The sequence below is a fragment of the Caenorhabditis elegans genome, chromosome V (assembly GCF_000002985.6).
Source record: "Caenorhabditis elegans chromosome V".
NCBI classification, from domain to species: domain Eukaryota; kingdom Metazoa; phylum Nematoda; class Chromadorea; order Rhabditida; family Rhabditidae; genus Caenorhabditis; species Caenorhabditis elegans.
Window position 1 is genome coordinate 10,581,828 of NC_003283.11, and position 20,704 is coordinate 10,602,531.

The window sequence follows — 20,704 nt, forward strand, 5'->3', positions numbered from 1 at the left end:
TTCAGTTATTGATGTTCTTACATGTATTGCTATTGACATAAAATTCTACGTATTTACAGAACAAATGTTGATATTCCTGTTTTTGCTGTTTCTTTCAGCTCCACTATGCAAGTTTGTATTGTATCCAGTGATATACGCGTTCCTTAAATGGAGACATCCGGTCAAGTGAGTACTAATGTGATTATGGACCCAGTATGGGGCAATTGATCACTTTTTTGTTTACGACCCAAACTGGTTATCTATATTGAAATTCGAGTTTTTTGTCAATTGTGATTTGATACTATCAGTTGATTAACAAGTGAGCACACTTTTTTTTTTGAATGAATAGCAGAAACCATACTTTGATAAATTGACAAAAAGTTGAAACTTCTATCTAGATTTCTATGGAAAATATGAACGATGACTATCCGATTCGTTCACTCTTATAGTATTTAAAGAAAAGACATGTGCTTGAATAGATAAAAGATTGATTTAAAAAATTACTCAAACGTTTTTGCAATACTTTAAATACCACTCATTTTTTTTCGCTGATCGAAATTTGGAAATCGTACTTTTAAAACATTTTCAAAATAAAATCTTTAACTGTTCCCTTCTTGCATATTGATGGTATTCATGCATATTGTCTTTTTATAAGTTCTAGTGAATTACCGAGATTTTTTTGATTTTTTTTAAACTAAAAAAGGCTACAGTAGACTCAATACAATTTCAGAAAGTTCACTGCTCCAACTGCAAAGATTCGTGACATTATAAACCCTGATAAAGAGGAATGGGAACTGGAACATATTAAAAATGAAGTATGAATAATAAAAATAGACACGAAATTCGTCCTTTTTTTGCAGGAAATTCTAACAATTAGCGGTTCTGGAGAAGATAATAGTTTTGTGTATATTCAAGTTATAACAAAGAATGAAATTCATTTTGCTCATATTCGAGTTTTCGAAAAAGGAATTCTTTATTCCGGATCATACAAAGCAGTATTCTCCGATAATCGAACAATTTCATGTGGACCATTGCTAATTGAGCTTCGAAACCCATTCCGTAAATGGAGAATTAATTTCCGTGGATACCTGAATGATGCTAAAGGCAACTCTCATTTTGTTATACTTTCGGGATGGTGGAAATGTGTGTCGAATGCTAGATTTTTCTATTCAAATGCTCTTTTGAAGTCATTCAATGAAATTTACAATGACAAACCAACTGCACTGATTGAGAATTTGAAAACTATCGAAAAGTGACTGAATCATTTCTTACAAATACGTTATATCAACTTTAGGTACCGAAAAGGAAATGTGTTAAACCAAATGGGTGAATATCACGCAGAAATCAAAATTGGGAAAGATGAAGTTGTCGAACATAGATATAGAGGTTGAAAACACACGATACAAAAACCAAATTCCATCAAAGTTTCAGGACTTCGTCATAGAAATCCATTAGACTTGGAGACAAGTTCTACACATTTTCATACATACCTGAGCGTAAGGTTTATTTATCTTTTTTGTATTATAGAAAAGTAGAAATACTTTTTGGCTTATCCCGCTTAAGAAAGTAGTTTTCAGGATGCAAATGCAATTTCCTATCGTGTCAACTCTGTAGATGAAAAGAAATCAGTTAGTCACGGAGTGGGATTCCGTTCAGATCACAGTGCTCGTCCAATAATTATTGATAATTCTCATTCCCTTGAGTCAGATAATATGCTTCCAGTTCAATTCAAATATGTTTCACGTGGACTTCTCCCTCTTGAAATGAGAAAAGGACGAAAATTATGTCATTTCACGTTTATTCGAGAAGACAACAAGGTTGTCGACGTTACTGCGTTAGAAGTTAATTCTGCAATTTTTACGGGAGTTGGATTTGTGGTTAGAGTGAGAGAGGCAATTCATGAAGTTACAACTAAACTTCCCGATAGTTTCCCGGAATATCATGCAACTGAATCAGAAAAGATGAAATCAGTAGTCTCATTCAATCACAGAGCATGTCAGGATAAAATGTTAACTGGCGGAAAAGGTGCGAATTTAGCAAGACTTCAAGCAATCACCGATGATGTAAGTTCTGAAAGTAAGCATATACAATGTTGAAATAGATTTTCAGTTCCATGTGCCTCCTGGAATAGTTGTCACTACCGCAGCTTTCAACAAGCATGTAATTGCGAATCCAAATGTTTTAGAAGAAATAAAACTTCTCGATATCAACGATAAAAATGCCGAGTATTATGAGGATGTTGGTAAAAGGTAATAAAATAAGTTATCAATCCAATATTTAGAAACATGACATATTTTAGAATTGAAGGGCTTCTTTTCGAAAGTGAAGTGTCTCAAGAACTGCAAAAAGAAATTAAGGAGTGGTTACCGCGTTCTGAATACTATGCAGTAAGATCATCTGCAGTTGGAGAAGATGGAGCAGATCTTTCATCAGCTGGACAACTGGAAAGTTACTTGGATGTGATTGAAATTGATATAGTTGATAAACTGAAGCTGTGTTGGGGCTCTAATTTTAGAAGAGAAGTATTGAATTACAGAAAGTAGGTTTTAACAAGTTAAAATTTCAATCACAATGTGACGTTTACAGAAACTACGGTCAGCAGCTTAATCCGTCAATGGCTGTAGTTATTCAAGAAATGGATCGAAACGGAGTGGCTGGAGTTATGTTCACCGCAAATCCAGTAAAATTAGATCGTGGAGAAATTGTGATAAATGCATTGAAAGGAAGTGGGGAACAAATTGTGAGCGGTGTGACGACACCAGATGAGATTTACGTAAATCGAATCCATAAAACGGTGGTCATAAATGTAAGTTGGGTTTTCTTAAAAGGATTTTTGCTATATTTTACCTTTTTGTCAATAAAGAAGTACTACAAAAATATTTTCAGAAAGTTGGCGTCGATTGTTGCTTGGATGACTATCAGATTGAGAAACTTACCAAAGTTGGAGAGTACTTGGAGAGAATATTTGGAAAACCTCAAGATATTGAATTTGTTGTTAGAAATCAAATGGTTAATATTGTTCAAAGTCGAGATATTACTGGTTTGGATAAGGAGACTCAATTTGAAATGTGCACAGAATATAATTCGCCAAGTATTCATGACAAAGAAATTCTAACAAATGCAAATGTTGGAGAAGTTCTTCCAGTTCCGGTTAATGCCATGGAAGCTCATAATTTAACTGGAATGTTTGATAAAGTCATTGCAGTAAGAATAACAATATAATTAAAAAAATTAAATTATAAACAAAATTTCAGTCAATGACATTTCAAGAGCTCAATGATGTTGTGCCGGCACATACTTCAATCGGCTTTTCCGTTGCACACCGTAAAATATTTTTCAATTTGGGAGAAGTTGTTCTTCGAATTTGGGAACTGGTTGAAAAAGATCGAATTACTGATATAGTGATTGCTGGAGAAACTCTTTTCAATGCGGAAATGTTCCAACAAGCAGCTCATCAATACGGAAAAGTTTCACCTTTCTTTCCGTTGAAGAGAATGTTCAACATGATCAAGTTAATATATTTTACATCAAACAGTGTGAAGGCGAAAATTGTCAAAATCGACGAGGAAGCAAAGAAACTGGTGCCAAATGATAAAATGACGATTGAGATAGTATTCAAAAAATATGACGAGCTTGAGAAGTTGTGGTGTGATGCAAGCCATTGTCACACCAGTCTTTCAATGTTCTCTTCTTTCACATATGTGCTATGTGGAATGCTTATTCGTGGAAGTGACAGTTAGTTTTTGTGGAAAGTGTTGAAAGGCCTTCAAATGATATAGAGTTTAACTGGAATTCTTAAGGAAGGGTTAAGCTCTCCTTAAAATACTATTTTTGATAGGTTTTTAAGAGTTCACACAATTGATGATTACGCATTAATCATTTAAAATTGTGTTTGTTATTTAGCAGCATACTTGAAAATACCTATAAAATTATGATTTCTGTGTCAAATCTGTCCTCCTTTTGATTCTTGAAATTAAGTATTTCTAAGTTGTAATTATTCAAATTTTATAGAATCTGATATCAACTTCCATTCAAAATATTTTTCAGATGGACCTCTTTCCAATGACAATATATCCGATTTTGCCAATGTGTTCTCCAATAACTCTCGTGGAGATGTAATCAGTGCTGACGTTCCAAATTCTTTAAAGAAACTTGCAAAAACCATTCGAGAAGAGAGTATTGATAAAGAATTTTGTGCTGCAGAAGACGATGAGGCTTTGAAAACACTTGAAAACGGAAAGAAAAGCTCTGACGAATTGAGAAGATTTCTAGAATTGCATGGACATCGAGGGCCGAAAGAACTTTATTTAGATGCTACCACCTGGGAAGAGGACACCAATTTATTAGTTCATACAATTAAAAGTATGTTGGCTTGCCCAGAAACGTCTGGGAAGACTATTGAGAATGAAGATGATATTATTGATAACTTGAAATGCAAGCCGACTGGTATTAGAAGGTGGGAAACTTTTTGTAACCATTTGAAAAAAATGCATTTACACATTTCAGAAGACTTTTGAAATATTTCATCGGTCAGACACACCGTGGAGTTTCATTTAGAGAAACAGCAAAAAATCATTTAGTTTCCACGACACATTCTCTTCGAAAGGCATGCAGAATGGTTGGAAAGAAGTTGTATGAAAAAGTGAATTAATTTAAAATTTGCTGCAAGTAATTTTCAATTTTAGGGATATCTTCCTGATCCAAATCTTTGGATGCACTTCTCAATGGACGAACTTAAAGAATTGAATGCAACAAGAAGTGCAAAACTTGTTTCCAGAGCAATCAGAAGAAAACAGATTTCATCGAAGTTTGAAGGTCTCCAATTTCCACTTGTTTCTCATGGATACATGAATCCAATTAAAATAGAAATCGCTGAAACTGATGCAAATATTGGTATCATTCTTCGAGGAACTACAGTATGCGAAGGAAAAGTTAGAGCCAGAGCAAGAGTTGCCAAAACATTGGAAGAAGCAAAAGAGACAAAACCAGGAGAGATTCTCATTACAAAATACACGGATATCTGTTGGTCTCCATTTTTCCCAATTATCAGTGGAATTGTCACCGAGATTGGAGGACTACTCAGTCATGGGGCTGTTGTTGCAAGAGAGTATGGACTACCAAGTTTGATTGCAGTTTCCAATGCAACATATCACTTTAAAACTGGTGATCTTGTTGAACTGGACTCTATTTCTGGCACAATTAGCCGACTGGACACTAATCAGGAATAAATTTATGTAATCAATTTTTTTCAAATAAAACTGTTTTATGTGAGTGTTTATTCAAAATTTGATATTCTAGAACACAAATAAAAAAGATGCGTATGTTCACATTGGTCAGTAAATCAGTAAATAAAAAATATGTTAGTACACGGAACTTGTTACCATGACAGCTCTACTCCTGAGACTGGGAAAATGGTCTGTTGCCATTGACGTACGTACCTAGAAAAATAAGACATGTTTCACAGAATTATATATCATTTACCTTGGTACTAAAATACATAATAGTCCATGGATGATTGAAAGTGAGTATGTCACTAACAAAAGGCATCAATGCTTTTGCAGTTTGGGCTCCGACTGACATTCCTTCTGATGGTGCGGCGCGAAGAATCAACTAAAAGTATTGAAATATTGAATAACTGAGGAGGCAAAACCTAAATACCGTATCTCCGAGAGCTAATAGCTGAATAATGAACGAAACAAAGCTGACAGTAAACAGATTTCTCTCTGCACCACTGATCCTTGTTGGAAGAAGAGTCAGACGAATTATTGAGACAATGTTTGCAGTTGCGGTAAATAATGTAAAAACTATCATGAATGTGACTAGCGAGTTTAGCACTTCTGTTGAGTTCTGAAAAACGAAAAAATTGAATATATTCATAAATTCAGACTTTAAAAATGTTTTGAGTTCATGTACGCTTTGACACACTTTTAAAAAAAGTATCTCATTGAGTTTGAATACATTTGCAACAAATTGTAAAATTAAAACATACGGCTACAGTTTTTGTTGCAAATCCTCCCAATGTTGGAGAATAGATAAAGTATGCGTTGTTTGTCGCAATTGGCCATGTCATAATCATAGGGAATATAATAACTATCATAATAAGGAAAGGAAGACTCGGGCGCCATATCTGAAATAACAAAAACACTTAATAAAAATCGTAATAAAAATTCTCTCGAGGTCTTCTAAATAGCATGAACTCCTAACTCACTTTCTCATAACTGTCAACAAAAAATACCATCGTCAAACGGTTGAGAGAAGATAAAAATGTCATGAAATACTGAATGAATGCCATGCAATAGTGAATGGTAAAGAATACTTGAAGAGGAAAATTATCTTCTTCTGTAGAAGAATTTCTCTCAAAAAGAAATGCAAATGTACAATTGTTGCAAGTATTTTGAGGGGCGCGAAGAGTAACAAATGAATTGGCAAATGTTACCATGTTCTGAAATTCATTATAATGAAGTACAGTGAAGACATTTTCAATGGCGGTAGAAAAATTATCTTTTTCATATAAGCTATTTAGGAAAGTACCATATTGTATGTTCTCTATTTTATGAGCATTTTTAAATATTGCACTGGACTACGTTTTTCGAAAATTAGGATCGCAGTCTCTGTCACTGCACCATTTTTCAGTTGCGAGTCACATAATGATAGTTTGAGCATTTTAATGAACTTAGTTTTTTTGTAATAAGTTTTTTTGCTCTAGCAGTGTGCTCACACTAATGAACAAAAATATGATTAGTTGTTTCCCTTCTCTTCATTAACTACTTGTCTTGCAAATAAAAATACGAAAGTTGTCTATTTTCAAGAGATCTGTTGCAAAACAGAATCCCTCAGAACTTACAAAAACATATTCTATAATAAACAGTTTGAAAAACGCAGTGTTGTATTCATTCCATCTTCTGATCATCATAAGAATGATCAAAGTGTACAGGTAGGAAGAAGCAACACCATAAGCTGCCGGAAGAAAGAAGAGAGGGGTAAGCATTTCAAACTGAATAAATGAACCAGAAAGGAGAACTTGAAGTCAGCGTTCTGACCAGACAATCCCAAAGGTCGATGAGCCAATTAGCACAGAAGAGTTCTATTCAGCATATACTCTGACGTATTTTATTCTGAAGGTGTTAGATGGAGGAAGTGTCATGTGAACAGTTATGTTTTTGACTGGAGAACATAACTTCCGGATAATACAAATATTATCATAATCTGGAATCAAAACAGTTCCTGGAAACTTTTTTCCTTTTTTTGTTTTCATAATATTGCAAAGTTAAACTTATTTTCAATTCTAAAATATAATATTCATGTTGACGCAATTCCCTTAAATGTCTATGTCTAGTTCATCATTTAAACTTTAGCAAATGAAGTGCATATTTATTAAACTTCAGAGATCAGTGCGATAAATTGCTAATGAATACAATCAGTAGTTTCTCCACTGAATTGATCCGCCAGGTTTAAAGTTCCAATGTCGTAGTTGTCTACTCCGAAGTTTTGACCAGAGTTGATTGCGTAGTGTGGAATATCAATTCTCAACTTTTTGTCACACATCTGAATGTTCTTTAATGTAGATTTTTTTGTGTTTGAATTGCACTTACACCGTAATGATTGCAGCTATGATAAATATTCACTTTCGGATCCATATCAAAAACTTTTGTATAATGTCCAGAGACTCTGAATGTTCCATCGTAACTGGTTCTTGTTGAGTCGAGCTTTGTGTCGTAAACTGGAAAAATAATTTGAATTTCAGTGTGAACTGCCTCGTGCCGACATGCCTACTTCCAAAGAACATATTGACTTTTTAATAATTGTATTAAACCTTCATAAATGTTTGCCTGAAAATGTTGCTACCCACCATGGAATCCCAAATGATTCAAAAAAAAACTTTCAATCAAACTTACTCGTTCCATCTTCATACAATTTCACAAGAACATCTGATGCCGGCTGTCCATCACAAATCAATCTCCCTGTCACGGTCACATACTGATCACTTCCTATCAGATTAAAAATAGCATTTGCAGAAGTTAAGAATAAAGCAAAAAATAAGATTCGAATCATTCTAGACGTTTGATTTTTAACATCAAATAGCAATCATTTTTATATCCAAAAGCCCAACCACCCCTTATTTACTCAATACAGTTTGGTCTGTAAATAAAAAGTGAGAAACTCATATTCATTGAAAACAGAAAAGAGTACAAACATCACAAGGAAATGTGATGTCAACTGAGTGACTGTTTCTTTTCTCCATTGGCTCATCAGTGTCTATTTCCCATTGCGACTACTTGAGAAAATATTGAGTCAGACATTGAGAATGATAGTGCTATATTACTTAGTAAAGGTAAAGTCTGAGGGACAAAAACCTATTTTTCAATTCGATATTGCAAATGTAATGAATTGTATATTAATTGTTCGAACATCAAACGAAAACACGAGGTAACCCAAATTATTTTAGAGCCATGAATGTCGTTGTCATATGATGTTTTTGGAGGTGTCTGGTTTTACAATTAAAAATAATGACGAAATGCAAAATACGTATCGATAGAGAGAAGTTAGTTTTTGATAAGAGTAGTCATAAATTATGACGTTTAAAGGGACAAGAGAGAATTAAAACGTGTTTGGGAAAGTTTATGTCTATGTATATGAAGGTTAATTTTCCAATTTCTAGGTATATTTGTCTTTTATCACAGGCCACATAGTACGTGATAATTTGAATGTACGATGATGAGTGTGATATGTACACAAAAAATATAAGACTGATTTACTTTATTAGATGAATCATGAAAAAAAGATCTCAAAAATTGACAAATATGACAATGAACCTGAAGTGAAATTGAGTAGGAATTTAATGATAATAAGCAAGAAAAAGGACGCAGATTGAATCTCAATTAATATCAGAATCTCAATTAAAATTGAATCTCAATTAATATCAAGCAATAAAATTATTCTAAGAACCATGTTTTTCGATACAAAAATTTGGGTGTTCCAAATTCAAAAAAGTCTGAGATCAAATAAGTGCCTTTTCCTTATTACTAAACAAGTTAGTTAGAATGAATTTTTCTCTCGTCATGTCGAAACCGTTTCACAATTCGAACTCCGTTGACAGCATTACGTCGACGATATCCTTCTCCCGTATTTTCAGCTGCATCAACAAGAATTTGATTGTCTTGAACTGTTCGCTTGAATTCTGCCGACTGTGGTTTCTTTGTTGATGGTAATTCAGAAGTTTCTGAGTGCCCATCATCTTCATATTCAACAGTCTCGTCTTCGTAAACCACTGAAAGGTTTTATGAAATATCGCAATTCGTTTGTAACGTTAAACAACTAATTTTTCTTACCTTCTGTGTTCTCGTGTGCAGCTGGAGCCACAGTTTTTGCTTCTACTCGTGGTTCCATGAAGAGGACAGTTGAACTAGTCACAACTTCTGGAGTATAACTAGGAGAAAGAGATGTTCTGACTGGAACCTGGGTTTCTTCAACAACATCATCGTAGTTTTCATTCGCTACTTCAACTCTTTCGGTCTAAAATCCAAAAATCTATTATCCACTATAATAATATAAAAAAAAATTATTTTACCGTAACATCCATATGAATAGATGCTGGAGCTGGAGCAACAGTAGCCTCCTCTTCAACAATTACATTTTCTGGTGCAAAAGTTGTTCCTGATCTTGAATCTCCAACTTTATTACCCTTGTCGTCATAATATGCATAGTAAAATTCATCTTTCTCTCCCTTTTTCACCGGAGTTTCATCGAAATCTGGTACTTCTTCCACTGCTGGAGCTTGAGTGACAATAGTTGGTGCATCAGTCTCATATACTGGAGCAGCAGTAACCACTGGAGTGTAAGTTGTTCTTTCAATTTCTTCTCCATATCCGTTATCATGAAGAGTATTTTTTCGAGTTTCAGCAAGTTCAGCTACTGGAGCAGCAGGCTGAACATACGGTCTTTCTTGAACACGTGGTGGTTGATATGGAGCAGGAGCTGGACGAGGAGCAGGACGTGATATGTATTGTGGGCGAGGAGCTTGTGGTTGAATGTAGCGAGGATTTGGAAGTTGATACATTTGTTGAAGAGATTGAGCTGGTCCTTGTTGGTACTAAAATAATACTATTTTCAACTCACACTTCAATAACTTTTGACGTTAATTTTGATTTTGTTTTTGGAAAATAACTCAATTTATGCTTCACTATCAGTCTCTCAAATGTTAGGTCAAACATTCTTTACTCCAAATTTTGTTAGTTTTTTTTAATTAAAAAAGCCGATTACATTTGGCATTTAGAAAGAAGTAATGTATTTTTCATTTTATAAAAATTGGAATTTTGAGATATTCCTCAGTAACATTGACTTTTTTTTCATTTTCTACTGCCCAAAAGTCTAGTCTGAATGGTGATCAATTAGTACACTAAACCCAAAAAAAATAGCGGAATACTAATGCATTTTGAGGTGGATTATCTCATCTTTTTTGTATTATTTCGATTTTTCTCTGATATTCCTCACCTGTGGATAAGAAGCAGTTTGATAATACGGTTGTCTGAACGGAGTCAGATCTCTGTAGAAAGTAGCATATCCATTGATTGCACCACCTCCGTATCCACCACCATATCCACCGCCAGAGTAGGAACTATAACCACCTCCACCACATCCACAAGATGGACTGATTACGGGCCTTCAAGATAATTAATCGAAGGAAAAATTAAAGATCGGGACTTACGGGCAGAAACATCCATTAGATAAACCTACGAGCAGTGTGGTCAAAGCCACCGAGAAGAAGATCATGACCTAAAAGGTGAATAGATAATTAATCGAAATCGAGTGAAGCGTGAGAAGATTGAAGTGAAACAAAAATAATAATGACGGCAAGTGATGATACTTCCTCTTTTTTTTCCTCCGCCTGCCGCAGATTACAGTTCAAGCCTTTGTCGTTGTGATAATTTTTGAGAGATTGAGTGTCGTGTCCTGTGCAGTTGTAAAATTACAAAGAAAAGGTTCGATGGGAAAGCGAGAGGAAAAAATATGAAGCTAATGAAACAAAGAGGGAGGTAAAACTGTTTTGAGGTAGAACACTCTGAAGTCAATAAGATCAAAGAAATTGAAATCGAGAAAAGGAGAGTGAGAGAAAGGTGAGAAGAAACTGAATGGCATGGACAGGCTAGTTGGCTAACCAGTACTTAAACATTGAGTAAGCACATCGGGTTCCGAGCGTATTTTTACCTGTAGACTTCATGACGTTGACAATTAAACCATGCATATACACTTCAGACGGTCATCGTTGATGAAGTGAGGAAGTGCCCATTGATGATAATATCTTGGATAACATCTGTTCGCAACATCTTAGCATTTCCCTTCTCTTACGCAATTTAGTTTTTCATAAAGTTTTTTTTGCATCTTTTTCCTTGTCAACCTCTTCCTCGTCCAACAACCGCCGCCACAGGCTTCATGCTGATGATGATCTGGTTTTGATTCTAAAATAAAATTTGTCTTCTTGTGTCGCAGAAAAGTGATTGAAAAAGGAACATGTTGCGTGTGTTTCCTCATTTATTCAATAACTACTTTGAAGAATCAAATCACAGAATATTACAGTTGAAACGTATTCAGTTGAAAACTGTCTGGATCTCAGTTATGTGATTTTCAGCAGTTTTTTTTTAAATCGTAGAATAAAAAAGGTAGATTTTGAATGCCAGGATAAGCTTCTGATCAAAGTGTCAGTCATCAGTGTAGAAATGGAAAGCTGGTAGAAATGCACGTATTAAATACATGTGAAACCTTTTGCAGTTGACAAAAATGGCTGAAAATTTGAATCGGGCGTTAAAAAATACTCGAGGAGATAGGTTATAACGTACTATCCGAAAAGTGAACTTTAAAATTTCAAGCTGTAGAACACATAAATCTTGCAAACTAAAAAAACGATATACATCAACTCATTATAACATTTTTTTGCAATATTAGAATTTTGGTCGATTTTTGTACATTCAGGCAAAAATCCATTTGTTCCGTCATTTTTCCTGAATTCTCACAAAAAAAATGCCTATAGCGACTAACACATTGAAATTTTTCTTCTTGGATAGTTCTTTAAAAACTGTTTTTCTTTAATACGACTTTTTGAGTTTACACAATTAAATTGAAAAAAATCAAGTTCGAAGCTAGTCAGTTTTATTTATGACGAGTATCATGTATTAAAGCGTTTTCAATCATTACAAAATATACATTAAACAATTGAAGTTCTCAGAGTTTCGAGATGAAAAATCCTACTTTCCAACTTTTAGAAGCAATTTTATAATAGAAATGCATCTAAACAACAACGCTGAGATCCTTCTTTTCCTCTTTTGAAAGTGAAACTTCCTTGATTGGTTGCTGTACAGGACGGCTCGCTCTCTTATAAGCACGAGAGTTGAGATGAACATGCATTGCATAGAGATAGACTAGATTGTGAGCAGTGGCAGTGAAAAGTAGAATACCGACGAGATTGAGGGACAGATCATCTGTAAAATTTAGAAAGTTGCAAAACTTTTTGTATGCTTTGTTACCATGGCGGATCTTGCCTTCCATGTATTGCTTTACTTTAACAACAAATAAGATCAGCGTGCCATTAGTTGCCATTACAGCCAAAAAAATATAAAGGGGCATGAAAATGCGACGATAGATTGACATTCCAAAGAGAAGACTAGCAGCCAGAAATAACCATTGAATCATTATAACTCGAGTGAGAACTGGCTCACTGAGAGCCAAATTCGGCTTGATCTCATAGATTTTGTCGATGGTACCATATTGAGTCATGAAGCATGCCGAGTAGTAAGTGGTCAAAAGAATACCAATCAACAAGTAAGCAGAACAAGTGAGTTTTGAATGACGAACCCATTCGATTTGAATATTGAATCTGTTCTTACGGATTTGTGGAAGTGGTGGGTAAATGGGTTTTTGAACACGATGGATAGGAAGCATTGGCTCGGTTGACGGAGCCTGTAATAAACTTTTCAAAAGAATTGCAAATTCACGAGAGAAAATTTACTCTATAATCAAACTGGATTGTAAAAGTATGATGAGAAAATGCGTACCTTGATACCATCCTCGTTAGTTGGAGAAGGATGCTTGAATTGAATTGCTGGCATTACCTAGAAAATGTAAAATAGAAAAGTGAAGGAAGAAAACAACGAAAGAAATGAATTTGCATTCAAAATAAACAAAAACCTAAAAGATAGTAGATAAAATGAAGTATACTATCAATTATCTGATGAGGGGAAAATTTGAGAATTTAAGAAAAAATCTCTCTCTTCAAAAACTTGCAACTTGCAACTTTTACAATTAGAAATTTCCAATTTGGGAAAAATATATTCACTATAAATTACTATTAAATTAATTAATCACATTTAACTACAGGATATTCATTTTATCTGTAACTTTGACTATTAATTCAGTTTTAATATATCTACATTGCAATAATTTATTGTCATCAATAACACATCGTGTGGTTGAATAAAAAATTTATTCCGTGAATTCAGAGCAGAGTTTCCATAGAGATAAAGATAGAACTTTCGACAACGAATGTACATAGATAGTGATGTATTACAAAACCAACTAATTAATTTTATATATTATTCTATTGTTGCATCGTTAGTTTTTATATTGTAAAAATAAAACCATAATTGTCTAACATTATTTACAATTTTTGAACTTAAGTAATTGCGGGTTATTTAAAATTTGTCTGGCAAATTTTCAACAAAAAAAGTGAACTATATGAGCCTCAAACGTGATTTGAATGTCCAAATCGTAGAAAAAACAATTTTTAGTGAATTCTCGAAATCATGATTGTTGAAAACGGAGTTTTGGTAGTTAAATAATCAAATAATTTTAAAACAAAAATTATCCCTATTGGTGGTACTCTACCTCTAAACTAAGAAGGTATCTGAACTCCACAATAAAAATTGTGTAATTATAACTTATTATATTGGAAACAAATGTGCTGAAGTACGAAAAACGGAATCTAGACATAAAACTTCACAGTAAGCAGCAAAAATAACAAATTAGGTTCACTCAAGATGATACTTTAAAGTTCTGGAGAACTCTTTCAGAAAGCTTTTTGGAATCAATACTAAGCGATATTCGAAGCACTTCAAAAACAATGTTGGATGAATATTTTCTCATTCTGAATAAATTTGTTGATGTTAGAAAATCAAATCTAAATTACCAAGTTAGTAAAACAAATATGGAAAAACGACTGGACGATGGGCATGGCGCACTCTCTAACAGGCCTTCCAACTATAAAAATTTATGAGCAATGAACTCTATATTTCTCTGAATCTATGCTTTCACTAGAAGCCACGTCACAAGAAGACACATATACACTACTTCTCTTGACTTCACAGCTTCCTCGTTATTCCTTCAATTGGATACGAGAATATCTGGCAAAGAAAGCAATGAGAGAAAAGGATGAAAATGAAAGCAACGAACAAAAAAAAAGGCTATAAATCAGACGGCACTCCGCCAATTTCCTGAAAATTGCTCAAGTTTTCTGAGTGTGAATTTGAAATGGAAATGCCACGTCAGCAGAGTGAAATGTGGAAAACTATAATTAGAAATCTGGAAAAGTGTTTTGTGCAAATGAGTTCAGTCTAATTTATAATGGTTGGTAGAACAGTTTAAACTGAAACAATTTGATTAACAATTTAGTTTATCTTCTAAATCTTAATTTGAGCAGTATCATAAGTTTCGTCATTAAAAAAATTTGGTACATATTTTTTCTAATCATGCCACTTGAATGAAAATGTTCAAATTTCATGTGAAGGTGTACATTTTAGTTTGTTTATAAACTTGGTAAAACTATGCTTATCGTGACTACATGCCATTGAAAAAATTATATGAGGGGAGCAATAGGAAGATAGAATAGGACACGGAACAGGAATGAATGAATGTGGAAATTTTATTGGACAGAAAATCATTCTCATACCAATTTAGAAAGAAAAATGACCACTTTCGACCAGAAATGGATTTCAGGCGAAAGAGTGTAGGTTATGTATAATCATAGGATTTATTTGTATGCCAATTGAATTGAAAACAAAAAGAAGTCAGGAAGATGGAGTCAGAAATTCGTTGCTAGGAGATAGAGACCCTTGGGATTACAAAAATTGTATGCGATGTTTTTAGTTGTAAAAATCTTCAAATGTTTTTGACATTTATAAAATCAACATTTTTTCACAATTTGAGATAGAATAAATTAAGTTGATACAAGTCCAAGGGATCTAAATAGAATAAATTAACTATGAACTTTGGAAAACACGTCAAATATCTAACGACGACCGTAACGATTTTTATTCTACTTTTTACAATGATCATTGTAAATATCGCGTTAACGTTGCCTTTAAAGGCCTTTTTTAATGTGAATTTCAAACTTTTTTAAAGGGAGGTCCAATTATGCAAGTGGGCCTCGCCGCGCGAAATATATTTTTAAACGAAGAATGCTATGCGCCTTCATTCTTACTGTAGAAGCTTTAGAAATTGTTTCAAGAACTTTTTTATTTTCTGTTCTCTGTGTAAATAATATTTAGATATTGAAAGAGTATAAATAATAAATATTTCAAACTTTTAGATCATAATTTCGATTTTTTCCTGTTTTTAGACTTGTGCGTGTGTGTAGATCATTTGTTGCTCTTCTTTTTTTAACCCCGCGAATTCGAACATAATGATGAACCCGATAGTTTTGAATGCTCATCAGTCGATATTTCCTCAGTTGATCTTCGATCACTTCAGTAGGAATGTCGTCATCCTCTTTTATTTCTTCAATCCCTACTAATCACACAATATTCGCTACTCCTGCTTCTAAGAAATACTCAGTACCGAATGCGGAGCACAGCTATTTTTATATTCCCCCGTGCAAATCTGTTGTTAGTTCTGAAAAGGTAAGTTGAAAAATGCTTTAAAAAATAATTAAAACTAATTAAAATTTTCAGCCGCTAACAGTATTTATGAAGCGAGATGTCATTGATGGTTTAGAGATGGAATGGATTGAACACTCGCCACGAGTAGTTCTTCTTTATGCATTTGCTGCAATTCTGACTATTGGATACTATGCAGGATCTTTCGTTTTTCAGTATGGAAACTATACCCCAAGGAAGAAAAACAATATTTTTGGTGAGTTTTTTCTGAAAATTTTTTAAAAATACATTTTTGTTTCCAGATGAAGCTTTTCTGACTCGTGTCGTGATTGTGCAATGGCTGATACTTCTCGCTATACTGTTTTCCGGAGTATTTCTCTACCGCCGTCTCTTCATGCCACTCTACATTTTCCTTGCAGTCATGGCCACAAACGGAACTCTCGTACTTTTTATGCTCAAAGTGAAGCAGCTAGTTGATGCACGGATAAACATCAGTGAGTTGAGCGAACCAGAATTTTATTTGAGAAAACATTTTTCAGTGGACATCTCGTTGAATATGCTCGGCCTTCTACTATTCTGCGCAGTTTTACACGATATTGTCTATTTCTACGCAATCCATTTGAAGTTGGTTGAGTCACGTCCCGTCCTTGTTCCTGGCTTCCGCGTATACGATGCAACAATGCCGAATCACTATTCGACTATTCATTCAACTCGGATGGCACCAAACAAGAATGCTTCATGTGAAACCGTAGATATAGTATAAGAGATTATTAATTCATCCTTAATAGCATATTATCCCTATTCATAACTTATTCTATTGCTCCAATGATTGTTGATAAGCTCGGTCCTATAATATATTCTCCTAACGTTGAATTCATATCCAAAGCCTATTGTGATTTCGATTTAAAATCGACTATTCATTTATTTCAAGAATAACTTGTACTTGCTTGATTTATTAACAGGATTATCTATATAATTTAATAAATTCAGTCACGCTCTTTGACATCTCGACATTTATAGCGATATAGCGCTAATAATAGGGAACTTCTTTGAACACATCTTTAGTGCATACTATTTTCGTGAAAAAAAGTATTAAATAAACAAGCGTATTCTTATAAGTATAAATTTATAACAAGATACAGACATTTTTGTTAAAATTATAAAAATTATAACAAAATTTTTCATGAAAGTTTGCAACGACACTCCGGTTTACGATTCGCGTGTTGTTTATCGTAAATCGTAAGGGTTCGTTCAAGACGTGATTTTTCCTGTTTTATTTTCTTAATTCTATTACAATGTTCAATTCATTTTAAATTTCTTGCAAAGATAATAATTAGGTCTTGTATCAAAATTTCTACGTTTTCTCATACTTTTTTTTAACCTAATTATTGCATCATAGTACGCATTTCTAGATTCTACCAATCCCAAAAAATTTCAGGGTAAAAATGTCGCTGAGCAAGTTGACTCAGACCTGCTTCAGCCGACACCAAGCGAAAACATTTATAAGACTTTATAGTTCAGGTAAGATTCCACCAATATTTCTCATTATACAAAAATTTCAGATTTTAAATCTCTTCTGGGCCCACCGGCTGTTGCAAACCCTTATGCAGACAATGGACGCACTCGTTTTGCTCCAATTGTGCCAATAAACGTATTGACTTGAATCAGTATAGATAATTTATAATTATACAGTTTTCAGCACGGAAATGTTTTTGCTAGTATCAAATTGCCGATAAATGAGACCCAAGAAGCAATCGCATTCAAATCAGAAGTCGAAGAAGCCCCAAAAGTAGAGAAACTCGAAGTTGTACGCATAATTTGTTTTATTTGATAAATTTTGAAATTTGTAGGAAAGTCCAAAAATAGAAGCTGAAAAGGTGCTGAGCTCCCCGCCTCCTGCTCCTGCCCCCACGTCTTCAGCCATTGACGAGTTGAACTCACTGAAAGATTCTCTTGAAAAATTGGAATCTGCTGCATCAAAGTCTTCCTCTTCTTCTGGAGGTTCTAGTGATAACAGTGACGTAAGTCTTATATTCATAACTGTTTTAAGTGTGGTTTTTAAGCCTGGTAACGCTGAAGAAATCGAAGCTCGCCGGAAACGAATGGAAAGAAATACTCGCATTGGAGCATATGTTCTGTTTGGTGGATCTATTATCGGATTTATTTCGTTCTGTTTCTACTATGGACGTGCACAACGAGATGAATTCGGAAATGTGATATCTGATGAATTCAGTGGTTCTTTCTTGGCACCGTTCTACCGCATTGCCAACAGTTTTAAATTATGGAGAGATGTGAGAATTCAATCTTTTAAAGATTCAAAAAAGAAATGTATAACATTGTTGAACACAAAATGCCAGAATACCTTTTTTCTACAGCTATTGCTGATATTTTCTGAAAGTATCTAATTTATTCATATACCAATAATAATATTTCTTAAAACATCAAATAGACCAACAATTTTATAAATCCATAATCAGTAACACATGCAAAATTTGATAAGTTTCAAAATAGATTTAGTTAATCTCATCCATTGCACTTTTTCTTGACCAATTTTTGAAATGAATAATTTTACAAAAAATAGCTTAATATAAAAAGAATGATTAAAAATTAGTACCATTATCAGAATGATTTGTAATTTCTGCTCAAAAAAAAAAGTCGGAATCGCGACTTTTTCCGGCAGTACTGTATTTTAATATTTTTATTTTCAGTATGTCGTCGAGCCAGCACGTGAGCAATTGTTGCCTGATCCATTGCCAGCACCATATCTCCAACCAAAATATACAATTGTGATCGAATTGAAAAATATTCTTGTGCATCCTGAATGGACATACAAAACTGGATATCGTTTCCTAAAGCGTCCAGCACTTGACTATTTCCTCGATGTCATTGGATATCCAAATTTTGAAGTCGTTATCTATTCATCTGAATCAATGATGACAGCTGCTCCAGTTGTTGATAGTTTTGATCCAAAACAAAGAATTATGTACAAGTTGTTCAGAGATTGCACAAAGTATATGAATGGACACCATGTCAAAGTAAAAAATTACGATTTCTCTTAATTAGTTAAACTTTTTTTCCAGGATTTGTCGAAATTGAATCGCGATTTGTCGAAAGTTATTTATATCGATTTTGACGCTAAATCAGGACAATTAAATCCAGAAAACATGTTAAGAGTACCAGAGTGGAAAGGAAATATGGATGATACAAGTCTAGTTGATTTGGCAGAGCTTCTTAAAAGTAAGTTGTTTTGAATATGAATGATTTGCTTCAATTTTAATTTTTTTTGCCAAAAGCACGAAAAAAGCAAAAAAAAATTTGTTTTATTACAATATTCTGAGAATGCGTATTGCGCAACATATTTCACGCACATATTATCTCGTAGCGAAAACTACAGTAATCCTTTGAATGACTACTGTAGCGCTTGTGTCGATTTACGGGCTCGATTTTCGAAATGCCGTAAATCGACACTAGCGCTACAGTAGTCATCTAAAGAAGTTTTCGCTACGAGATATTTTGGGCGTCAAATATGTTGCGCAATACGCATTCTCAGAATTCTGTGTTCCCGTAAAATACGTTTTGAACGTTAATTTGAAAAACTCAGATATTTTATTGAAATTTTCAATAGTTCTAATTTCCAGTGTAATTTTTCTTTTGAAAAAAAAGGTGTTAAATTTGAACATTATCATACGATTTTCAGTTTGCGATAGATTAACAAAATTTTCGCAAATTTTTCCTTTTTCCCGAAAAAACCAAAAAAAAACGCATTAAACGAAAAACCAACAGATCTGACTTCGATATTTAATTACATCATTTTTAAAATTATAACATAAAATCTTATAATTTTGGCAAAAAACATGATCATTATCGATCCCGTTATTGGAACATTTTGTATTTTATTAATTCAGCTATTCACCTATCTGACGCTGAAGATGTTCGTCCCATGCTACAGTACTACTCGCAATACGATGATCCAGCGAAAGAATTCCGTCGACGAGCTGTATACTTGTCACAACAAGAAGAACAAAAGAAACAACAACCCGATGATAGTTCCATGTTGAAAAGATATTCTGGAAGATTGTTCGGATCTAGAAGACACGTTAATGCCTAAACTTTCCAAACATTTTTCATCTGATGATATGATACTCTGACTCTCTTTTCCCTGCGCCCTTTTCACTCTCAATGTGCCTTTTTATAGCTCAATTTTTCTAATAATATAGGATTGTAGGTTTATATTGTTTTCTTTTTTAGTTCTTTCCATTCTTGTGTTTTTTTAAATTTAGTTCTTCCCACACTAGAGTTGTTCAGAGCCGGTATATGACAGTTGAATTCTCCGTCTACACACTTCTTTGTTGATTTTTGTTGTTTCTTATTCCACCCTTTCCAAAAAAACGTATCAATTTTTTTCAGAAGTGTTCGTTTCATTTTTCCTTTTGTTTTTGAAATTCTCACCATAAAATCCGATAAAACATTCAGAAAAATTGTGTTCTTCTCATTTGATAAACGCGCGTTGAAAAATCGCGAGAAAGCTTTATCACATTCACTTTTTATTTTTCTCTTTTCATTTCATTTCGATTATCTGGGTCGATGTTGCCATCAAAAGGGCATCAGAAGCATCCACAAGACAAGAGACGCAGTATATGATCGTTCCAAATTTTGAAAGCTTTCATTCACTGCGTCTCTTCTTTTGTTACTCTCTAAAGTCAAATCAAACATTTGGTCGATTACAATTGTTTGACTATTTCCACGTCATAAAATATATATTTTCCATATTGAGCAATTCATTCGTTTTAGCAACGGGTCTTCAGAAGAGAGAACATAGGAGGAGGAGAGACGCAGATAATACAGTTGGTGACGTCATCTACAAG

General features: G+C 33.8%; 7 protein-coding genes and 3 non-coding genes across 11 annotated transcripts; 4 read left to right on the forward strand and 6 right to left on the reverse strand.

The window, feature by feature from the left end:
- Positions 1-59: 59 nt before the first annotated feature.
- T21C9.6 (Phosphoenolpyruvate synthase) lies at positions 60-5,250 on the forward strand. The gene is made up of 14 exons (NM_001383386.2): positions 60-165; positions 710-794; positions 840-1,231; positions 1,274-1,365; positions 1,411-1,475; positions 1,557-2,042; positions 2,089-2,228; positions 2,279-2,518; positions 2,566-2,785; positions 2,866-3,183; positions 3,234-3,714; positions 4,027-4,435; positions 4,486-4,621; positions 4,665-5,250. Exons 1-14 carry the CDS (start codon positions 65-67, stop codon positions 5,205-5,207), a joined length of 3,708 nt encoding a protein of 1,235 aa, NP_001369933.1. The 5' UTR covers positions 60-64; the 3' UTR covers positions 5,208-5,250.
- srg-32 (Serpentine receptor class gamma) lies at positions 5,239-6,967 on the reverse strand (the record flags this gene model as incomplete). The annotated part of the gene is made up of 6 exons (NM_073315.3): positions 5,239-5,417; positions 5,461-5,589; positions 5,638-5,826; positions 5,969-6,106; positions 6,188-6,421; positions 6,824-6,967. The coding sequence occupies 6 exons, from the start codon at positions 6,965-6,967 to the stop codon at positions 5,340-5,342; spliced, it is 912 nt and encodes a 303-aa protein (NP_505716.2). The 3' UTR covers positions 5,239-5,339.
- Positions 6,968-7,264: 297 nt separating this feature from the next.
- Positions 7,265-8,033, reverse strand: ttr-23 (TransThyretin-Related family domain). Its single transcript, NM_073316.6, has 3 exons — positions 7,875-8,033; positions 7,572-7,699; positions 7,265-7,524 (listed from the first exon to the last, which is right to left on the reverse strand). The coding sequence occupies exons 1-3, from the start codon at positions 8,029-8,031 to the stop codon at positions 7,384-7,386; spliced, it is 426 nt and encodes a 141-aa protein (NP_505717.1). The 5' UTR covers positions 8,032-8,033; the 3' UTR covers positions 7,265-7,383.
- Positions 8,034-8,720: 687 nt separating this feature from the next.
- Positions 8,721-10,752, reverse strand: T21C9.9 (Prion-like-(Q/N-rich)-domain-bearing protein). Its single transcript, NM_073318.8, has 5 exons — positions 10,685-10,752; positions 10,471-10,639; positions 9,548-10,069; positions 9,309-9,492; positions 8,721-9,247 (listed from the first exon to the last, which is right to left on the reverse strand). The coding sequence occupies exons 1-5, from the start codon at positions 10,747-10,749 to the stop codon at positions 9,012-9,014; spliced, it is 1,176 nt and encodes a 391-aa protein (NP_505719.2). The 5' UTR covers positions 10,750-10,752; the 3' UTR covers positions 8,721-9,011.
- A 348-nt stretch (positions 10,753-11,100) lies between these two features.
- On the forward strand, positions 11,101-11,246 carry T21C9.15. Its single transcript, NR_069309.1, has one exon. It is a non-coding gene; the product is annotated as an Unclassified non-coding RNA T21C9.15 (non-coding RNA).
- Positions 11,247-12,108: 862 nt separating this feature from the next.
- On the reverse strand, positions 12,109-13,083 carry T21C9.11 (DUF4149 domain-containing protein). Its single transcript, NM_073319.3, has 3 exons — positions 13,026-13,083; positions 12,498-12,930; positions 12,109-12,452 (listed from the first exon to the last, which is right to left on the reverse strand). Exons 1-3 carry the CDS (start codon positions 13,077-13,079, stop codon positions 12,262-12,264), a joined length of 678 nt encoding a protein of 225 aa, NP_505720.1. The 5' UTR covers positions 13,080-13,083; the 3' UTR covers positions 12,109-12,261.
- A 2,355-nt stretch (positions 13,084-15,438) lies between these two features.
- T21C9.13 (DUF4149 domain-containing protein) lies at positions 15,439-16,839 on the forward strand. The gene is made up of 4 exons (NM_073320.6): positions 15,439-15,863; positions 15,915-16,095; positions 16,142-16,333; positions 16,379-16,839. The coding sequence occupies exons 1-4, from the start codon at positions 15,720-15,722 to the stop codon at positions 16,600-16,602; spliced, it is 741 nt and encodes a 246-aa protein (NP_505721.2). The 5' UTR covers positions 15,439-15,719; the 3' UTR covers positions 16,603-16,839.
- A 73-nt stretch (positions 16,840-16,912) lies between these two features.
- On the reverse strand, positions 16,913-17,137 carry T21C9.16. The gene has a single exon (NR_069310.1). It is a non-coding gene; the product is annotated as an Unclassified non-coding RNA T21C9.16 (non-coding RNA).
- A 139-nt stretch (positions 17,138-17,276) lies between these two features.
- scpl-4 (Mitochondrial import inner membrane translocase subunit TIM50) lies at positions 17,277-20,320 on the forward strand. 2 transcript variants are annotated; one of them, NM_001373099.3, is made up of 8 exons: positions 17,277-17,360; positions 17,402-17,490; positions 17,539-17,643; positions 17,690-17,860; positions 17,903-18,130; positions 18,548-18,874; positions 18,920-19,076; positions 19,745-20,319. In NM_001373099.3, the coding sequence occupies exons 1-8, from the start codon at positions 17,285-17,287 to the stop codon at positions 19,945-19,947; spliced, it is 1,356 nt and encodes a 451-aa protein (NP_001360575.1). In that variant the 5' UTR covers positions 17,277-17,284; the 3' UTR covers positions 19,948-20,319. The 2 variants fall into 2 exon arrangements, with proteins under 2 accessions (NP_001360575.1, NP_505722.1); NM_073321.8 differs by having other exon boundaries at positions 17,278-17,360; positions 17,539-17,646; positions 19,745-20,320.
- Positions 20,321-20,388: 68 nt separating this feature from the next.
- On the reverse strand, positions 20,389-20,603 carry T21C9.17. Its single transcript, NR_069311.1, has one exon. It is a non-coding gene; the product is annotated as an Unclassified non-coding RNA T21C9.17 (non-coding RNA).
- Positions 20,604-20,704: the final 101 nt, after the last annotated feature.

Coding starts and splice junctions, on each gene's coding strand:
- T21C9.9 (NM_073318.8), bottom strand. CDS start 10,749: ATGATCTTCTTCTCGGTGGCTTTGACCACACTGCTCGTAGGTTTATCT. Junction 10,640..10,684: donor TCTAATGGATGTTTCTGCCC/GTAAGTCCCGAT, acceptor ATTATCTTGAAG/GCCCGTAATCAGTCCATCTT. Junction 9,493..9,547: donor CTATTCATATGGATGTTACG/GTAAAATAATTT, acceptor TTTGGATTTTAG/ACCGAAAGAGTTGAAGTAGC.
- T21C9.6 (NM_001383386.2), top strand. CDS start 65: ATGTTGATATTCCTGTTTTTGCTGTTTCTTTCAGCTCCACTATGCAAG. Junction 2,043..2,088: donor TTCAAGCAATCACCGATGAT/GTAAGTTCTGAA, acceptor ATAGATTTTCAG/TTCCATGTGCCTCCTGGAAT. Junction 3,184..3,233: donor TGTTTGATAAAGTCATTGCA/GTAAGAATAACA, acceptor ACAAAATTTCAG/TCAATGACATTTCAAGAGCT.
- T21C9.11 (NM_073319.3), bottom strand. CDS start 13,079: ATGCCAGCAATTCAATTCAAGCATCCTTCTCCAACTAACGAGGATGGT. Junction 12,931..13,025: donor CTAACGAGGATGGTATCAAG/GTACGCATTTTC, acceptor AGTTTATTACAG/GCTCCGTCAACCGAGCCAAT. Junction 12,453..12,497: donor GGAAGGCAAGATCCGCCATG/GTAACAAAGCAT, acceptor TAAATTTTACAG/ATGATCTGTCCCTCAATCTC.
- scpl-4 (NM_073321.8), top strand. CDS start 17,285: ATGTCGCTGAGCAAGTTGACTCAGACCTGCTTCAGCCGACACCAAGCG. Junction 18,131..18,547: donor GTTTTAAATTATGGAGAGAT/GTGAGAATTCAA, acceptor TTTTATTTTCAG/TATGTCGTCGAGCCAGCACG. Junction 19,077..19,744: donor TTTGGCAGAGCTTCTTAAAA/GTAAGTTGTTTT, acceptor TTATTAATTCAG/CTATTCACCTATCTGACGCT.
- T21C9.13 (NM_073320.6), top strand. CDS start 15,720: ATGTCGTCATCCTCTTTTATTTCTTCAATCCCTACTAATCACACAATA. Junction 16,096..16,141: donor GAAGAAAAACAATATTTTTG/GTGAGTTTTTTC, acceptor TTTTGTTTCCAG/ATGAAGCTTTTCTGACTCGT. Junction 16,334..16,378: donor TGATGCACGGATAAACATCA/GTGAGTTGAGCG, acceptor AACATTTTTCAG/TGGACATCTCGTTGAATATG.
- ttr-23 (NM_073316.6), bottom strand. CDS start 8,031: ATGATTCGAATCTTATTTTTTGCTTTATTCTTAACTTCTGCAAATGCT. Junction 7,700..7,874: donor ATTGTATGAAGATGGAACGA/GTAAGTTTGATT, acceptor TTATTTTTCCAG/TTTACGACACAAAGCTCGAC. Junction 7,525..7,571: donor ATAGCTGCAATCATTACGGT/GTAAGTGCAATT, acceptor AAGAACATTCAG/ATGTGTGACAAAAAGTTGAG.